Source organism: Carassius carassius, chromosome 46 (genome assembly GCF_963082965.1).
Source record: "Carassius carassius chromosome 46, fCarCar2.1, whole genome shotgun sequence".
In the NCBI taxonomy this organism is placed as follows: Eukaryota; Metazoa; Chordata; class Actinopteri; order Cypriniformes; family Cyprinidae; genus Carassius; species Carassius carassius.
Genome location: NC_081800.1, coordinates 13,688,445 through 13,702,691, shown reverse-complemented (window position 1 = coordinate 13,702,691; position 14,247 = coordinate 13,688,445). Strand labels below are relative to the sequence as shown.

Here is a 14,247-nt window from a genome sequence, read left to right as displayed (position 1 = left end):
TTTGGACACTTAACCAATAAATAAATGTATTCCCTTTGTGGTCTTTAAACATATAAAACACAAAGACTAAATTAATTTTTTTTAGAATAGTTTATTTTCAGTTTGAAACTGTACATATTTTTTCTTCAAGCACAATGTTATAAGCAATAATTGCCAATGAAAAAATAAACGAAGGCAAATGTGATAATGGTCATTAAGACCAGTATAGTATAGTGTATATATATTTAGATTATATACATGTTATCAAACCATTCCATTATGTATCTACAGAAATCACCATAACGTAATGCATATCTGTAACAGTAATGGTCATATTACAGTTAACGAAAGTCAGAATTATAGGTTATACCAAAAAAAACAAAAAACAGTAGTCTTATCAAATCAGCTTTAAAACATCAGATTTCCTGTACATACAGTTACTCTTGGACTATTTTTTAAATAATTACAGCAAAGTATTCAACTTAGGCTCCTTCTATAACCTCTGTCCTTGCAGGGTGGGAAAACTACATTAACAATGTCTCATTCAATGATGTTTATCTTCCACATAACTAAACTGGTAAAACGGGTTCATTTTTACCATCTAATAACTTACAAGATATTATGACTTCCTGAGCAAAAGCAACCCACTAACATCTAAATGATAGATGCAGCCTGACTCAACATATGGACATTTATAATGACCCTCAGCTAAAGGCTACAGAAGTAATGTAGTCTTTGGTTAAAGTGCTACTTCAAAAAGCCTTACAAATAATAATCTCTCTGCTTTTTTTCTTGCTTAACAGTATATTGGATGGATTTCCTCTCCCTTAAGAATTGATGTAGTTCAGACGACAACCAAAACCCTTATAAGATGCATTACATTCCAACTACAGGCCAACACTTTCATACCCAGCCAAGCATAAGCTTTGCTCTACACTAAAATAATAGGCCATTATTAAAATTCATCATTATGTACATGCAGCCAACTGTATTGCAACTCCTTGAAGATGTTAATGCATAAATTCAGTAAAAAGTCCATTCATATTGGAATGAGTGTCAGAATATTTTGAAGCGCCTTGATATGTTGTGAATGTATTTAGGCATTTATTTTAAAGTTAATAATTATGATAACATATAAATAACCCCATAAAGCCTCCCACACCAGCTTATGCTCTCCAATCAGCACTGACGGTTTTAAAATGTCATAATGCATAAACATACAGGTTCAGATGAAACATGCTAAACAAATGGTTGCCAGCACTGAATATTTTGCATTAGTACTAAATAAGGCATATAATCTAGTAATTCTCAGACAGCAAATTAACACTGTCCAAATAAATTATGTTTCATGGAAAACACATGCAAAATAACTTGCACTGCCTTGCAAATATTAGTGTAAATTATTATTGATCAAAAGCACTAGTTAATGTAAAGCCTTTTTCTAATGAGTAATTTAATGTAGTAGGCTAATGTGTAGTGAGCCAGTAGAGGGCGCCAATGGATGAAATACAAATACAAATAATTAAATCAATAGTAACAGCGATTTCCACATACATTGAAAACTACTTAAAATAAACAACATTTAGACATTAAACAGATGACAAGTTCCAAATAACATTTGAAACAGTAGGTCACGTGGTCAAATCTTGTACGCGTGGTTTGGAGGTAAGAGAAGGGAAGCTCGAGCACAGAAGTTTCTTTGGTTTCAGCCCGAATCAGATGACAAATGAGCACACAGGCCACCACTCAACTACTGTCTGTATACACTGTATAAGCTCATTTACATCTTAGCAAAGGTTTTAAAAGTAAAAAGAACAATGAGTTTACAAACACTTTCTGATACTGCACATTTGTTGAGGCCTGTATTCTCTATTTAATATTTCTTACAGTCTCACAACCCAAAGCTTTATACAGTATTACTGTATATGTAACTCTAATGGCTTCCTCTGTCTATGTTTACAGCTAAAACACAGCAATAATTGATATAGTTTGTAGTATAAATGAGGTCTTGTAAACAAGCACTAGATTGGCTAACAATTTTTATATAAAACTAGAGATGAGTAAAATCAAATGCATTATTTAGTTTGTTCAGTCATGTAACTTTCTGCATTCACCAAACTGCTTCATTACTTCCTGTGAGCTAACGCAAATGTATTTGTTTTCCAATATGTAGGAAAAAAGCATGTGCCATGGCCAGAGCTCATGCATTTCTAGAGTAAGTACAAATTCTGGATCTCGAATACTGCTCTTCTTAGTGTTTACTACAAGGGGACGCTGCGCTTGATTTCAGTGGTTTCTTGTTGGTTGGAGTGGCGTTCTGCTTACTGAGCTGATTTGTATGTGAGCATGCTTCCCTTCTGCCCGTGCGGTTCTTGGCCTCCTCTCAGGCTAATGTCGGCAGACTTCATGTAGTGTGTGAGTTGGCTTCTCCTGCAGGACCTGTGACAGTGCTGATCCCATGTGCCAGTGTTTTTTCAGTCAAAGCTCAGAGAAAGAAGCACTGTCACTGGCTTTCCTTTTAAGACCGGTAGTCCTTTTTACTGTATGGCTTGTTGCCTAGGATACTGTCCACTTCATGTATAATTGATGATGATAATTTTGGAAGAACCTGGAAGAATACTGGGTTTAAGTTTAATGTGTTTTTAATGTAAAAAATTCATTACTAACAGCAAGCACGTGTTTTTGTTAGGTTGTATATTGAGAATTTTCACCATATAGTAGGGCTGCATGATTAATTTGCGATATGTTAATGTGGTCGCCGTGATTTTGCCAAGTGGACATGTTCCTGGATCAATGTCTAAAAATATAGACTTAACCCAATCCCTGCCCCTAAACCTAACCCTACCCATAATTTATTCCTAAAATCAGTGAGAAATGATAGCTAATTAACAAGGTGTAGAATAACTTAACTCTGGTTGTAAGCCTAAAACAGATATTTTCTGAAAAGTTATATTTTAATTCTGATTGGAATGTTGTTCCAGGATCAACAAGGATGTTGATCCAGGAACATGTTGTACTTGGTGAAATCACGCTCACCGTGTTAATGTATACTCAAGCTGCTCTTGACCCAGTGTTTTCTTGGTCTTGGAGTTTTGGAGTGGCTCAATTTACAAGAAATGCTTCGCACAAACTTATCTTTGTGTCTGAGTTTGGGTCACTTATAATGTGCATTTGGAAAGGCAACATGCATCAACCATCTTCCCAAACTTGTAATGACAAGCATTTATAGTCCATCTGTTGTCAAGACAAGAGAAGCTTTTAAGGGCTCCTTGATGTTTTAAACCAAAATAATTCAATTCAATTCAATTAAAATAAAAGCTTGATAGTTTAACATTTAAAGTTAGGACAGTTACGACAACCATAAATATTAATATATTTGTTCTACTGTAAAATAAAATAATAATTATTAAATAGTTTTTAAATACTATTTTTTTATTTTACAGTAATTCAATAGCTAGTAATAGTGAAACAATAAAATACAATTATTCTAAAGTTATATTACAACAGTAACATTACTTTTGATTTAGTAATGATATTATTCATATTTTCTAAATTATTTTATTATAATTAGATTATGTATCCTATTGATTTAAAATCGCAAACATTTCTGCACAAAATGTTTTTGTAACTACAATTTGTATCAAAAATGACCTAATGCTCATTTTCACAGCTTGCTACATCACATTGTTCTTGTGCCATTGCTGTTTGCAAAAACCTCAGCATCAGCATCATCTATAGAATGTAAAGCTTTGTTGATGTATGTATCCTGCTGTGAGTGGCTTACCTGAATGGCTCCTATGTTCTCCATCAGCTGTTCAGTGCTGGAGGCGCCCAGCAGCACACAGCTCACCCCCTCATTCCTCAGACACCACGCTAGAGACACACCAAAGCACAGACACTTCACATCTCTCTAAACAGTCGACAGAAAAATTCTAGAACTGAAAATGTGAAAGCCTCAGGTAAAAGAGCTAATTCTAGATATTAGATTCTTTAAGGAGAGAAGAAAGCAATTCAGACCTGTGTGCTTTTTATATAACCAACAATGTCAGAACACTGAACAGAAAAAACGTGTGGGCATTAAACTTGAACTAAGCAGTTACCGCTAAAGCAGGTGCACTTTAAATTATAAAAATAAATTTGAGTTTTGTTCCATTACCAGAGATTCACATGAGAAGCGTATTTTAGGCTCGTATTTTCAGCTATTAAACAAGTTAATGCATGTTCCTCTTCTTACTGTACAGTAAATCCACAACATTTTTAGCACTGAATATCCCGGTTTCAAATTCAAACTGTATTATAACTTACTGTGGCCAAGAACAGCCCACTAAGACAGGAAGAGACCACCTGAACAACATCTAATAATGCAAAGAACAACTAGTAACTGCCTTACACATTGAAATACACAATCGAAAGAAAAGATACAAAAGCTGTCACTGGGTACACCTTTGTATTTCATTTACCTCTAAAGGGTGTGAATTAGTACACTGTGTATATATTCATATCTGAATTGTACATTTTAGCAGTGTTTGAAAAAGGATTTCCCAGGTGACAGCTTTTTAACTTTTTTTTTTTAACATTTGTATACAAAAGAGAAGAAATCAGCTTTTAATTCTAATCAATCACTGCCCATCTAGAGAGAAATTCCTGCATCTAGTTTTCTTACTACTAAAGGCTGGGATACACTACATGGCTTTTAAAACCTAAACAGATCTGAACACACTAGGCATCATCCGCTTGCTGACTTTGTAAATGGTTTCAGAGAAAAACGGTGCATCATACAGTAAACGGCTAAAGATTGTATTTCAAGTCATTCCAAAAAGAGATATGAAGGTCCTTGACAGAAGCAAGAGAAATATAAACAATGTGTTCTAAAATCAGCAGAAAATCTTATTTGATATTCTCCAACTGCATATAATAAAGTCTAAAACTACAATAACTCCAAGCTGCAAATTGCGGCAAAAAATCTGAGCAAAAGTTGTCCACGGTATTCCTGCCTCAAAGGGACAGTTCAACCAAAAATCTCAATTCTGTCATTAATTACTCACCCTCATGTCGTCCCAAACCCGTAAGACCCTCCCTTGTTTATCTTCAGAACACAAATTTTTATGAAATTATTTTTAATGAAATCCGAGATCTTTCTGACCCTGCAGCAAACTAACCCTTGAAGTGCCTTAAACAAAACAGTTCAAGCACTTATGAAGTACGAACCATGTAAAATTCTGTAAAATTGAACAAATACAGATCCCTCTAAAAAAAAAAAAAGCTTTTTGATCCAATAATAATAATGTCATTACAGTATTTACCAGCATGACTTAATAGGGCCATATTAATCAACATTGCATCAGGTCAGTAAATTGACTATGATTGGTAACCTCTGATTGGTTGGTTGGATTGGTGGAAGTTCAGGAACAAAAACAAACATTTAACAGACACAACACTGTCCAACACAAGACCTCAGACAAAAAGACACACGACAGAAGCAGGAGACAAGGACAGACAGCCTGTCCTGAGCTCCAGGCAGGCAGGCAGACAGACAGACAAGAAGAGAGAGAGCAGCAAAGCCTGGACAGAATTACCGATGGCCAGCTGGGGCAGCGTGCAGCCCAGCCGCTCCGCAATGGCCTGCAACTCTTTCAGCTTCGCCTGCTGCCGGCGGCCTTCCTCACTCAGGATCTTGTCCTTCAACCACTGGTAGCCCTGTTTCAAACAGACAGCACACCCGCTCAGAGAGCCACACACCACTGCTGATGAGCCACAGGAACAGCTGCTGGAAATTCATTGTGTTTGTGGAGTAATGATGGAATGGATGATATCTGTACACACAGCCACAGGAACATGAGCGTTTTATGAGTGGGTGCTGATGGGATAGTGATGGGTACCAGCTGCCTAAAGGTGGTGAACATTATACTTCTCAAACTTTTGCTCAACTGAACATGCTCTGACAAGAAATAGGACAGGGCTATGTTGTAGATATAATTAAGTTGCATAATGTTGTCATTTATGCTATTTGCTGCTAGATGAAAGCACATCTCATAAAAAAAACCCACATGCTGTAATTTTTTTTTCCCATTGATCACACACACAAAAAATAGTTTTCCCATACACTACTGTTCAAAATTTTAATGTTTGGTAATATTTGATGTTTTTGAAAGAAGTCTCATGCTCACCAAGACAAAGTGCTGTAAAAAAAAATTATTGTGAAATAATTACAATTTAAAATAAATTTTATTTCTGTTTTAATACTATTTAAAATGCAATTTATTCCAGCGTTGCAAAGCTGAGTTTTCAGCATCATTATTCAGTGTCACATGATCCTTCAGAAATCATTCTAATATAGTGTTTTGCTGCCCAAGAAACATTTCTTTGTTGAAACTGTTAATCATCTATTATCATGCTAATTATGTATATGTTCAAATGTTCATGTGTACCTCAGGTGAATCTGTTATTGACATGTTGGACATGTGTTGCAGTCTACTTAAATCTGCATGTATTCTTATGCATACAATGCAATGCATAGTACTGTATATAAAATCATTCAGAAATCAAAAGCACTCAATGGCTGTGTGTAAAGATATGTATAGAAAAGGCACTATATCACAGGAAAGAAAAGAGAAGAAACACAAAAATGTTTGTGCATTCATCTACATGCATGGGCAGATGAATTGGAGCACTTCACAATCAGATAAATGGTAGAAAAAAAAAATCCCAAAATACAAATGAAAACGCAAGCAGGGCCTTCATTTAAAAAACACACACAGTCATCAATGAAGAAGACCACCGACAACAGTCAGGACAGACCAACAAGAGTGCTGAGAGACTGTAACACATAGCCGAGGAATACCTTGAGAGACGCTCTGGAAAAAGGAGGCACACCGCTGTCATACTTTCCTGAGATGATCCCACAGGCCAGCGGAGACCACGTCATGGCGCCCACACCTGCACATACACCACTGTGACATACTACGAACCAGCCACCATTACAGCAACTCTGTTACTTCATTTCATTTTCTGAGTTTGCAAGAAAATTAAGTTTCTCTAGTGAAAACACACACACCTATCTTATGGAAGAGTTCAGGCAACTGTACTTCCACCTTCTCTCTCTGAAACATGTGATATTCGGCCTGTTCACAGACAGGTGGGATCAGGTTAAACTGTCGTGCCACTGAGTACGCCTCCTGAAAAACAGAGATGCTCATAATAGAACATATCTGTTTAAACATGTATATGAGTATATTTTTACTTCATTTAAGGTTTAATTCAATGTGTTACTTAACTTAGCTTAATGTACACATTTTTTCAAAATAAATTCTATGTCAGATTTTTTCAGGGCATTAGCCAAACAACAGAGCAGATGACATTGGGATAAAAATGTTTTTATTGTGACCATGAATTAAGAAATTAGTTCTCATGACTAAATTTGGGAACTAATCAGTACAATACAGCCATGATTTACTAAAATGAGGGAACCAATTAGTAAAACATACCAGGATTTACAATAACAATGGAACAACAAAAGGAAGAATTTACTAGTAGTGAGTTTGTGTGACCACGATTAACTATCATGAGGAGATAAATATGTCTATCACTGATTCCTGAGATAAGGGGGAAAACATGTTTTAATTTTATTTTATTTTTTTTATTTATACATGTATATATTTGTAGAGAAAAGTCTTAGCTAATGAACCGTGTAAGGGAACAGGTTTTTCTCAAAATGTTTGTTTGTTTTTTTTTAAATTACATGAATTAGCATAATGCTTATTCAAAATACACTTTAATGACAGAAACTGAGATGCTGAAACAACCTGAATACTTATTATATAATATTTATCTCACTCAAAACAAAGAATCTTTTTGAATGTGTTAAACAATTCCCTGTGCTTTCAAACCCACCATGATCTCCATGGAGCTCCAGCGGGACGTGCCCCAATACATGGCCATTCCCTGGTTAATCACGTGGGTCATCGCTCGGACCGTCTCTGCCAATCACAATATTAACAATCAAAGTCTGGATAACATTTAGACATTGAGGGACCGAGAAACAAAAGCAGATGCGATCAGAGAGTATCTGACAGAGGATGACCGCAATAAAAAAACAAGGACGAATATAATGGTGAAGTAATAGAAGTGGAGCAGAAGTAGATTCTAAGAAAGACTAAGAGCAACACAGGCCATTATTCATATTTTCTTTATACAAAGTGACAGGGCATTAGAAATGGCCTGAAGGTTATGCATGTTATAATAACTCTAACTCAAAGAGTTTCTCAGTGGGTGGAAAATTAATCAGGACTTCATGACATCTCCACTTCATGGACATTTAGCAGAGGAGCAACTTTCCACAGTCCAGCCTACAATCTTCTTCATGTCATGAGATTATTATACACTGTTACAAGTACAGTACAGACCAAAAGTTTGGAAATACCTTCTCATTCAAAGAGTTTTCTTTATTTTCATGACTATGAAAATTGTAGATTCACACTGAAGGCATCAAAACTATGAATTAACACATGTGGAATTATATACATAACAAAAAAGCGTGAAACAACTGAAAATACGTCATATTCTAGGTTCTTCGAAGTAGCCACCTTTTGCTTTGATTACTGCTTTGCACACTCTTGGCATTCTCTTGATGAGCTTCAAGAGGTAGTCACCTGTAATGGTCTTCCAACAGTCTTGAAGGAGTTCCCCGAGAGATGCTTAGCACTTGTTGGCCCTTTTGCCTTCTGTCTGTGGTCCAGCTCACCCCTAAACCATCTCGATTGGGTTCAGGTCCGGTGACTGTGGAGGCCAGGTCATCTGGCGCAGCACCCCATCACTCTCCTTCTCGGTCAAATAGCCCTTGATGCCTTCAGTGTGACTCTACAATTTTCATATTCATGAAAATAAAGAAAACTCTTTGAATGAGAAGGAATGTCCAAACTTTTGGTCTGTACTGTATATACCCTATTATAAGAAAGGAGCCAGATAAAATGGATAAATGTTAATAATAGAACATATGTGTCAAGTAGAGGTGTCCACCATATTTTGTACATTGCAATAGTTTCACACAAACATTAATTTAAGAAACAGTAGCAGGTCTCCCTCCTTCAGACTTCAATTCTTGAAATGTTTTGATTAGTAACACTTTTAAGGATTTCAAAAACTGCTCATTTAAAAATGCATTGTGTGGATCTATAGAGTCCCTTTTTTATAGACCCACATTAGATGCCAATATATTTAACGTGCTCCTATTCACATAATTTAATGTTACACATTTCTGTATCTTATAGTTTAATGATGAGGCCACAACTACAAGAAATACATATTAACATAAACTGCAAAAAAGAAAATGTATACATAAATAAACATTAAAAAGCATCCAATTACTTATTACTATTATTTAGTAAGTAAAAACACTGCAGGCTGGAAAGGACAGCATGCACAAACCTAGTAAATCAAATTTACAATCTGAAGACAGACTATGTGTTCATGGGGTAAAATATCTGCAATTTACCAGTAGGATCTGCAAGCAACATTTGTCTTTTTTTAAGATTTACGAAATAATATCAGTGTAAACCATTAGCAGACAAAGAGAAAATATCAAAAAAGACTAAATACAAAGACAGACACATGCAAAAAAGAGAGCAGTCGCTTGCAATAATAAAATATTCACATGCAGGGAAGCCGAGGAGGCTGCAGTCAATCATCGTGCAAAAAAATAAATAAAAAATATTACAAAATATAAGGCAAAAGCAAAGTATGAGCGGAAGCTGGTTAAAGTGCTACTATGTATTTAATTATTAATCTTTCATTATGATATGTATGATATATGCAACTGTATTGAACTGTAATGAACTATGTTTGAACTAAGAAAAATGTATAATGGAGAAGATATTAACATGGAATGAAAATGCATGGTAAAAAAGAAAAAGGATAAAAAACAGACACTATAGTCAGTCAGTAAGATGCAATGACCTACTCCAAATTTCACTTGCAAGATGGACAGGATAGTCAAAGAAATCAATCATTCTACAGCATACCAGGTTTAAGAGGAACTGCTGGAAATCTTCAGCATTTTATGGACACGGTCAGGTTTCTCACACCAGGACAAGAGGGCAAACTATCACAAATCAAAGCCATAAAATGCTTTTGGAGACAAGAGGTCAAAACTCTTACTGAGGGTACCATGTACCTTCTATGATGAATGTTCTTGATTTTGAAGTGTTAAATGGATCTCCTGGTGATAAACAAACAAACAAAAGACTGTGAAGAGGTTACCACTCAGCAAATGGAATGAAATCTCTGAAGAAGGGGAAAAAAGGCAGCAGAACTGGACCAGAGCGGATTCTGCAAATCCCAGCGTAATGGGACCACGCTTGAACTCTGGAGGTCTGTGCCCAAGCATGAGCAATCATGTCTACATGACCATGACCTCAGATGCATCAGGCTCAGTCTCTGACATTAATCAATCTATCCACATACCCCTCACAGCTGTACGGCATGTTAAGTTGCTTAGTTAAGTTAGGCTCAATTAACAGCATCCGTAATATGTTGATTACCTCAAAATTTCATTTAGACTCATCCCTCATTTTCTTTAAAAAAGGAGGTTACACTGAGGAAGTTAAATTGGAATTGAATGAAGCAGATTTTGGAGGGTTTAAAGACAGAGAGATGTGAAGCTTATGATTTTATAAGGGCACACATTTTTAATTAATTGTAAAATTTATTTCATTTAAAAAAAATGATTTTTTTTGGGGGGGGGGGGTGCAAAGTTGTTTAAATCATAATTTCTAATCTTCCATTTTAAATACCTAACTGCAAGTTACCTTGTTTTAAAGAAAAAGAGGAACAAATCAAAATGAACTTTTGTGTTAATGAAAAATTTGACACAAACGATGTTGACTGAGCTTAACTTGTATTCCTTTAATATCTCACCATTCTTAAGGTGATCATTATCAGCCAATTCAGGCGAAGAAAATCATATTGATCTGAATCAAATAAAATGACCATGCTTTAGTGCTGTGAATATGCTATTTAAGTAAGCTAAGTTCTTTCATTCATGCTGCTTCAGTTGTTTAGCTCCTCAAAACTCTACTGCGACGAGATGTAGGTACTAGTCCGTTTAATGCATTTGTAAAACTCTCTAAAGCAAGAGCATGTACTCTTCCTTGACTAAATTACAACTTGACTCAACCATTAAATGCATAATGGATGCAACTGCTGTGATGCAAAATTTATCATCTTGACAGCACACTTAGACAACATGCTCCATTCACTGCTCCATTATTGTGTATGACTTTGTAGTTTATTACAAAATTAATGGCGTGATTAGTCTATTTATGGAACTTTTGCACCTAAAAGTTAAACAACTCTCTGCCATTGGTCTCAATGTGTTTGATATCTTTTATGTGTTGAGAGCGGTGTGGCTGGTCTGATACAGTCCCATGTTTCAGTGCAAAGCAGTTAAGTGAGTCAAAGATGATAAAACTATCCCAGCATCCCATCAAGCATACCTTCCATTGGTGTGTTGGGGTCGGGTCTGTTAGCAAACACCACGTCCACATACTCTAACTGAAGTCTCTCCAGTGACGCCCTTAGACCTGAAGGTCAGAAAAACAAAGTACTATTTCAAACCAAAATAAGTAATTTCTTACATGTTAAAGTACATTTTCTTATCTTTTCATTTACGACTGGTGACTAGCACCTCAATTATACAATGCAGCATTAAATTAGCACTGTATAAATCTTGAATGAAGATCTTTATGGGGTTAAAACATGGCATTGTGGATTTTTGTATTTACAATATAAAATGCAACCATGAACATTTCTAACTTGTCTTACCCTCTATGATGTGTTTTCTAGACAAGCCTCTCTCTGTTTCTGCTCTGAAAAATAATCAAGGATGTGACGTCTACACACTGAAATATTATAAACTTAAATGATTCTTTAACTTTTATTTTGAACCTTTTAATTTTTAATCAAAATGTCAACTTGATATTTCTGCGAATAACAGACTTCTCTTTTTTGTTTTATGTCAGACTTCTACAATCATTTAATCTGCTTAAATCCTGCCCCTCTCTTAAAATCAACAGCAGGCTTGTATTCAGATCTGCTTTTATCCAATCAACAAACAATGGACAGAAGTCCCCGTCCACTTACTTTCCACCCCAATATATCTTGGTGGTGATGACCAAACTGGAACGTCTATGAAAGACAGGAGACAAAGTGGTTGAAAGCAAAACAAAGACAAGAACTGGCCTGACATCATGATGGACGATGGGTAAACATCCCATCAGTTTAGGCTTCAGGAAACTACACTGTAATTACACTGTAATCCAGGTAATGAAAAGTCCAGGAACCACTGTATTTGCACATAATAATCAGGGTTTTTTTATTTTATTTTTACTAAATTAATTCTAATATATTATATTATATTATATTATATTATATTATATTATATTATATTATATTATATTATATTATATTATATTATATTCAAATACAATATATACAGGGTTTCCACGGGTCCTTAAAAAGTTTAGTTATGATTTCCAGAGGTCTTCAATTTGTTTTTGTTCGATGTGAAAATTAACCCATGTTTTAAATGTATATGTGAACTGGTAAATTAACAAGTAGATAATGCATTATAAAAACGTAAAATATATTATATGTAAAATTATATTTATGTTATTTAATTTATATAATAATTGATAAAAATATATATAATAATTGATTTTGATAAAAATTAACAATTTTAAACTACAAAAATAGTTTAAATGAACATAATTGATTGTTTTGACTCATTCATTTTCTTAAAAATGGTTTAAAGGCTGAAATGTGTATTTTTTTATAAAACTTTTAAAAAAGTTTTTGTGAAAACCTGTATCTGAACATGTAAATCATGGTTTTAAGTCATTTTACAGTTTAATATCTGCTCATATGGTATTCATTTTATTTGTGCAGGTCTTAAAAACTCTTTCATTTAAGCTTCAAAATCTTGCAGATACCCTGTATATATATATATATATATATATTAACATTATTATAAATTTTATTATTTTCAATAAATAATTATATATATATATATATATATATATATATATATATATAATTATTTATTAAAAATAATAAAATTTATAATAATGTTAACCCTAAAATGACATTCATATTATAGAATAAATAATCTAGAAATTTAAATATCTTTTCTGTTAATGAAAAAGTAAACTTCTTTGCAGAAGACGATCTAAATAAACGCCTTTTTAGAAAAGTCATGCTAAAAATATTCTCATCTCCCAATAGAAGATTTTTTGAATACTTGAAACTGCAGTCATGCCAAGTTTCTAAAAAAAGGCAAAAACATGGGTCCAAAATTAGACATCTTTCCCCGGGGAAAAGTGCTTGCATACAGTAAATAGGGTAAGCAGGGTGAATAAAAGCTAATGTCCCCTTAAGTGTAAATTCTACATTAATAATTCACAACCTAACAGTAGCTGCAAGGTACAAGCAAGTGCCTTTCCATTGAGATGAAGCCAGAATTATTCTGACAATCTGAGGAAGAGAAAACAGCTCACAAATATAGAAAATCACATCAAATAAGAGCTTGAGAATGTTCTGAACCCCTAAAAACAGCAAATCAATATGTTTACCTCCACCCTTTCTTCTTGATGATACTCCCGAGAACCGTTTCAGCCCTGCAAGAAAGCGAGAAGCAATTATCATGCTATTATTTCAGCCTAAACCTTCTCCTCCTCAATAACATCACAGTGGGTGAGCAAAAGCATCCTCTACACTGGGGGATTTCCTGTTCTGTGCTTCTGGAGAATTAAGTTAATGAAGCATTCACTTTATAGCAATATGAAAGGAACTCCCAGTGTAAACAAATGCAAAATGCTTCATGTTTTTTTTTTTTTTACTCTTGTGAGCAGATTTTTTTAAAGGGGAAAGAGTGGAAGGGAGGGAGAGCATCTGATGACAGATGTTAAATTTTTGCCCTCAGGACCAATGTGTTCTTCATGAATGGTTCTCCCATCAGGCCTCGTCATCCCTTTGCGGGAATGCGAGTCCTTGTGACAGCTTGTAACAAATGAAGCGCTATTGTAACGTGGGCTCAAGAGGGCAGCAGATGTCCTTAGACAAACTCACAAACAGTACTAGTGTTCGTCTTCTATTTAACTAACAGTCTAGATTAGTAAATCTACTGTTTGTGAAGACGGTGAGTATCTGTGTATGAGTAATAAAGGTTTGGTTGTTCGTCTGTGCTGAAGTATTTACATACTGTCTTCATCATTCTGC

The 14,247-nt window shown here is 34.8% G+C and overlaps 1 protein-coding gene across 9 annotated transcripts in view; it reads right to left on the bottom strand.

The window, feature by feature from the left end:
* Positions 1-2,257: 2,257 nt before the first annotated feature.
* The window catches only part of LOC132129442 (voltage-gated potassium channel subunit beta-2-like), a 52,039-nt gene continuing 40,049 nt past the window's right edge, over positions 2,258-14,247 (bottom strand). For 5 of the 9 annotated variants that reach the window (XM_059541054.1, XM_059541053.1, XM_059541048.1 and 2 more), the window contains 10 exons: positions 13,602-13,646; positions 12,115-12,159; positions 11,797-11,840; positions 11,469-11,555; positions 7,870-7,955; positions 7,034-7,154; positions 6,821-6,939; positions 5,556-5,676; positions 3,764-3,852; positions 2,258-2,587 (listed from right to left, as the gene is read on the bottom strand). In XM_059541054.1, the coding sequence (XP_059397037.1) occupies positions 2,498-2,587; positions 3,764-3,852; positions 5,556-5,676; positions 6,821-6,939; positions 7,034-7,154; positions 7,870-7,955; positions 11,469-11,555; positions 11,797-11,840; positions 12,115-12,159; positions 13,602-13,646 (847 nt within the window). In that variant the 3' untranslated portion in view covers positions 2,258-2,497. Of the gene's footprint in view, positions 2,588-3,763; positions 3,853-5,555; positions 5,677-6,820; positions 6,940-7,033; positions 7,155-7,869; positions 7,956-10,147; positions 10,193-11,468; positions 11,556-11,796; positions 11,841-12,114; positions 12,160-13,601; positions 13,647-14,247 lie in introns of all 9 variants that reach the window. The other 4 variants (XM_059541055.1, XM_059541056.1, XM_059541050.1 and 1 more) reach the window with 2 other exon arrangements.